This window comes from Rhinichthys klamathensis, unplaced genomic scaffold, assembly GCF_029890125.1.
Source record: "Rhinichthys klamathensis goyatoka isolate OS25496 unplaced genomic scaffold, OSU_Roscu_1.1 h1tg000452l_1, whole genome shotgun sequence".
In the NCBI taxonomy this organism is placed as follows: Eukaryota; Metazoa; Chordata; class Actinopteri; order Cypriniformes; family Leuciscidae; genus Rhinichthys; species Rhinichthys klamathensis.
Genome location: NW_026606944.1, coordinates 865,699 through 870,435, shown reverse-complemented (window position 1 = coordinate 870,435; position 4,737 = coordinate 865,699). Strand labels below are relative to the sequence as shown.

The following is a 4,737-nucleotide window of genomic DNA, read 5'->3' as shown; positions in this document are numbered from 1 at the left end:
CTCTGCGTGCGTTTTGAACCCCTTCAAGTCACGGAGTTCACGCCACCTTTCAAAAGCCCTGCCGATGTTTATTCTTGTTTTCGCGAGGGCACGGTTGCAGTCTCTTTTTTTCTCTACCCACTCAGAAGTCCGAATTCTTTTTGGATTTACAACTGTTGAATCTACAGTTGTCACTGGTGATTGTCGATTCCTTTCTAGATCCGCCATAATTTTAATTATTGTGCTGTGACAAAAGGCTAAAAATGTCCACCTCCAACATGATCACACACAATATAGCCTGCTTGCTTGTACAGATGTGACGTAATGACGCAAAGACATGCTCGAATTTCCCGCGGAAACCCACCAGTACCACTGGAATTAAAAGCATTATTACAAGCTAACCGCTTTGAATCGAGAAAGGTAAGCAGATATTTTTGAACACTGGATGATCATGTTTTTTATTATTATTATTATTTTGAATATTTTTAACTCAAAAAAGTTACGGACTGCAGCTTTAATTTTTGGCTGAAGATATATGTATCTAATAAAAAAATAATTCCCTGAACCCTGGCCAGAAGGATGTACTCCTTGAGAAAGTACTCACAAGACTACCTGGGTTGATGTTTGACATCTCTAATGGAGGTACAACACAACCACCGTACCCTGACCCAGAAGGACTTAACTGGTGCATGTGTGGCCATTGTTGTGATATGGGAACAGACATCGAGAAGGTCTGTTGTCGCCAAACCCACGAGCATTGTATCAGAAACATGGCATACATGGCGTACTATGTATTAGACGAGGGGGTGTTGCGACTGGGCTGTGGAGCTTGGAATGACATTTTTGCAATAAATGATCACCAGGAGCCAGGGGAGGAGCAGCGACAGTATCGACATTCAGCCTACCGCCAGTTTGTGCTGTGGCAGCATGGCCAAGGGCTCAGTACACGGGATTTAGGGTGACACGTCATTTTCAGAATTGAACATCTTTTATTGTAAATCGTTATTTCAAACTTAGAATATTTAATTGTACATTTGAATAAAGACATTGAATTTTTTCATTGAATGTGTTTATTTGTATAATAAAATATATAATAAATTTAAAAGTATCCATCATTGAAACAATATACAATTTGAAATTTGTAAGAGGGAATAGTGTCAATCCTCTTGTGGGTTTGTGGGTGCAGTGTCCCCTCGTGACACACGTTTTTGAACGAGCTCTGACGTGGGTGGTGGTGGCTGTGCAGAGGGAAGCAAACCAAGTCGCCTTGGATCGTCTGCCCTTATAGTGGTTTTGTGGGGAAGGCTGGTCCCACTTTTCAGCCTCCTACCAAGAATGGCCTTCTGGAGGTCAGGGATGTACTTGTAATCCTTTTTCTCCTTGACTGTATACACAAACCAGTTAAAAAAAAAAAAATTGGTAACACTTTATTTCAATAGTCCACTTTAGACATTCAACTAACTATAAGTAACTTTGCAGCTACATGTCAACTAACTGTCATTAGAGTATTAGTAGACTGTCTGCTTAATATCTGCTAACACTTTATTTTGTTGGTCCTCCAACAGATATTCTACTGACTATAAGTAACTTAGCAACTACAAGTCAACTTGTTCTCCTAACCCGAACCCTAACACCTAACCATAACCTACCAGTCTACTACAGCTTACTAATACGCTAATGACAGTTAGTTGACATGTAGTGGAAAAGTTACTTATAGTTAGTAGAAGGTTTAAAGTGACTATCGAAATAAAGTGTAACCTTTTTTTTTATTGTACGCTCTTTTGTACCTGGAGAGCAAGGGGAGTTTGTAATATGATCAGTCACAAAAGTTTGAAAAAAATATATATAACATGGCAAGGTGTAAAAAAACAACAACAAAAATAATCACTATATTCAAAATGTCAGTACTTACATTTTGTGGCCATCCTTGTTACGTGCTGGCATGCGTTGGTTGTGCAGATTATAATCAATTGCAGCCAGCAGTGTCCTGGTCTTGTAGATAAATGGGGTGCACGACATGCGCTTAGATGCGTAGAGCAGAATGTGATTTTGGAAACTCTCCAAATCCGACGTCGTCCTGTAAAGTGTGTTTGGGGCAGAAAAATGTAAGTTAGATTATCTCAGCTCTCACCACACGTATACAAATCTACTGCAACCATTTCCTTACGTCCAAATGAAATAAGGACCTCATCCCAGTATGTCAAATATTGAATTTGATAAGTAAATAAATGACACTTGATTGAGTGCACAATTAAAAGCATTGCAAATAATAAGGTGAGAGCAGATGATTACCTGAAGCTTATGAACTTCTTCACCTGGTTCAGCCATCTCTTATCGAACACAATTGCAGCCAGGGCCCGGTGAGCTGCTGAACCTGTAAACGCATCATATTATGAGTGAAATGAGTGCAGTCATGTAGGATATTCATTTTTTCAGTTCTATTTCTTATTTGGTCACCTTGCTCCATCCAAGGCTTGTCTTGGCTGCCTTCCTCCAGCGGCTCATGCTGACAGCAACCTGTTGCCCAAAAATGTTCGTTGCAGACATGATCCATCACACCAACCCACATCAACTGCAAGAAAAATTCACCTTTATAATACATAAAACTAAAAACCAATCTGCCACAATCTGTTTGATTTTTTTACACTAAAAAAACTACTTTCAAACATACCTTGAATTCCTCCTCTGTGGAGGCCTGTTTGCTGCAGTACCAAAAGTGGTTGACAATGTCCCGGGTCCAGACGTGAATTTGATTTGGCCCTTTCACTGCTCCAGCCTGAACATCCATGCACATCAATAGCAGTGTCAATATACAGCTATAAACAAACTCTTCTCTTGCCACTATGTTACAGGTAAAACATTGGTTCATATGGCATTGTTGAGTACCCTGGCAGTATGATAGTGTGGATGGAAACATACCTTTCGAAGCCTTTTGCTAAGACTTTTAGCAGCAAGTGAATGCTGTAAACCCCATGCTTTATATCATCAACATCCAGGATCTGCAAATAACAAAAAAAATTAGGCACAACTACAATATGAAAGTCAAGACTTCAAATAATACAGCACATAAGTTCTGCTTACTCAGTAATGATCTGAGGGTGAGCATCAGTAACCACTTCTTTTATTTTGACATTTGGGAGCAGAGCACTCCTTCTCCATGATCACGGAGTTGCGACTAGTCTCCCTTTTGTCGACAGAAACGATGTGGACGATATCTCTAGAGTCTTGCTCAATTGTTGTATATGTGCAATACTGAGCACAGTGTCCTGAAGCATAACACAGCTGTCAGCAAATGAACATTACTCACACATAATAAACGTATGAACTCAAAACTTACCAGGAGAGTCCATTCGGCCATCTCCAACATCCAACAGACAATTGAATAAAAGTTAGAATCACAAGTCTCACATTAAATATAATTCTTGGCTAAACATTGATTTCTACGTAATTGGTCGGCAAAGACACAAAAGTATGCCTCACCTAGAACAACAATATGGTCCTTTTGACGCATACGCTCCATGACTTTGGCATTGATGTTGTCCCAGAAGTCTTGGACAGGCTCTATGCAGTATGCATCTTGGATACGGTAGTAAGTTGATGCTGTAACCACCCCCATGGCCTGTAGTTGTTGCCAGACAGTAGTATATTTGTGGAGAGCATGAATTCACCACCCTACATGCCAAACTTTAATGTTGGCTGCGAGTTCCACTTCCACTGGCTGTGTCCGAAGGGGCATAACTAATGTACATGTGAAAAAAAAACATCATCAATAATCAACCGGAGACAATTGTTGCTATGGGTCTGAATAAAATGTGAAGAACAGTATCTAAATTACATGTACATTCACATTGTCCAGGACCATCTTACCCATTCCAAAACTGCTCCAGTCCCCCGAGGTTTCAGGGTGACCTGCAATGGTGGAACACCAGTGCATGGGACAACAGACAGTCTGTCCATGTGTTTGCACTTCTTGATGGGTAGTTTCAGGTGCCGAGCGAGTTGAAGGAGATTATCATTGTAAGTAATGTTGGCACATTTACCAACTAGGTCTTCCTCTGTAGTTACTCTCTGTTGGTCTGGAACAGAATCTAATTCTGATTCATCATCTGGACTATCAGATAGTACAAAATTAAACACAGCTTCGTCCACGCTGATTTCAGGAAGCTTGTCTGTTATGGCACCAACAGTGCTGTGTAAAGAGGAAAAATATGTACACCACATCAAATTCTTATTAACCATTACATAATCAATTTAATCGGTGGTATGAGCAGGCCACCACCTAGTTTACTATGAACAAATGATTTTACCGCAAATGAAGAGATGGGACAAAATCCTCATCGGAGCTGTCCCCATCTTCCAAGCCCAAATTTTTTGGGTGAGCCCAAAAAGCATCCATGACAATGCTGAGAATTAAACATGTATAATCACCTTAGAAATGTTGTATAAATCAGTGAATCTAAATGATACACAATATACATTACTTACTAGGTATTCCTCAAATCATTCACCTCCTCTTCATCTGGTGAATGGTGAATTCATCTTCATTCATCTTGTGAATCTTGGTTATCCTGTTTACTAATATCCAGGGAATGCATGCTGCAAGCATAACAATAAACACATGACCAAATAAATAAAAAGCAGTTCGTGTTTCTCACTCGTTCTCGTTCTCGTCTCGCTTCTCACGAGACTTCCAATTTTCATCTTGCCGGGACGGTAATCCCCATGTTGCAAGGTTGGTTTTCCGCCTGGGAACGCTGG

At 40.2% G+C, this 4,737-nt stretch overlaps 1 protein-coding gene across 1 annotated transcript; it reads right to left on the bottom strand.

Moving 5' to 3' along the window:
* Positions 1–1,136: 1,136 nt before the first annotated feature.
* Positions 1,137–2,980, bottom strand: LOC130071660 (uncharacterized). Its single transcript, XM_056236521.1, has 7 exons — positions 2,899–2,980; positions 2,651–2,755; positions 2,437–2,551; positions 2,272–2,353; positions 1,892–2,056; positions 1,738–1,766; positions 1,137–1,363 (listed from the first exon to the last, which is right to left on the bottom strand). Exons 3-7 carry the CDS (start codon positions 2,546–2,548, stop codon positions 1,137–1,139), a joined length of 615 nt encoding a protein of 204 aa, XP_056092496.1. The 5' UTR covers positions 2,549–2,551; positions 2,651–2,755; positions 2,899–2,980.
* Between the last annotated feature and the right edge of the window lie 1,757 nt (positions 2,981–4,737).

What these genes read in the sequence shown, in the direction of transcription:
- LOC130071660 (XM_056236521.1), bottom strand. Translation starts at nt 2,548, where the DNA reads ATGTGGGTTGGTGTGATGGATCATGTCTGCAACGAACATTTTTGGGCA. An exon ending in CAAGCCTTGGATGGAGCAAG is followed by an intron (nt 2,354 to 2,436) that starts GTGACCAAATAA and finishes ATGCGTTTACAG; the next exon opens with GTTCAGCAGCTCACCGGGCC. An exon ending in AACAAGGATGGCCACAAAAT is followed by an intron (nt 1,767 to 1,891) that starts GTAAGTACTGAC and finishes CTTGCTCTCCAG; the next exon opens with GTACAAAAGAGCGTACAATA.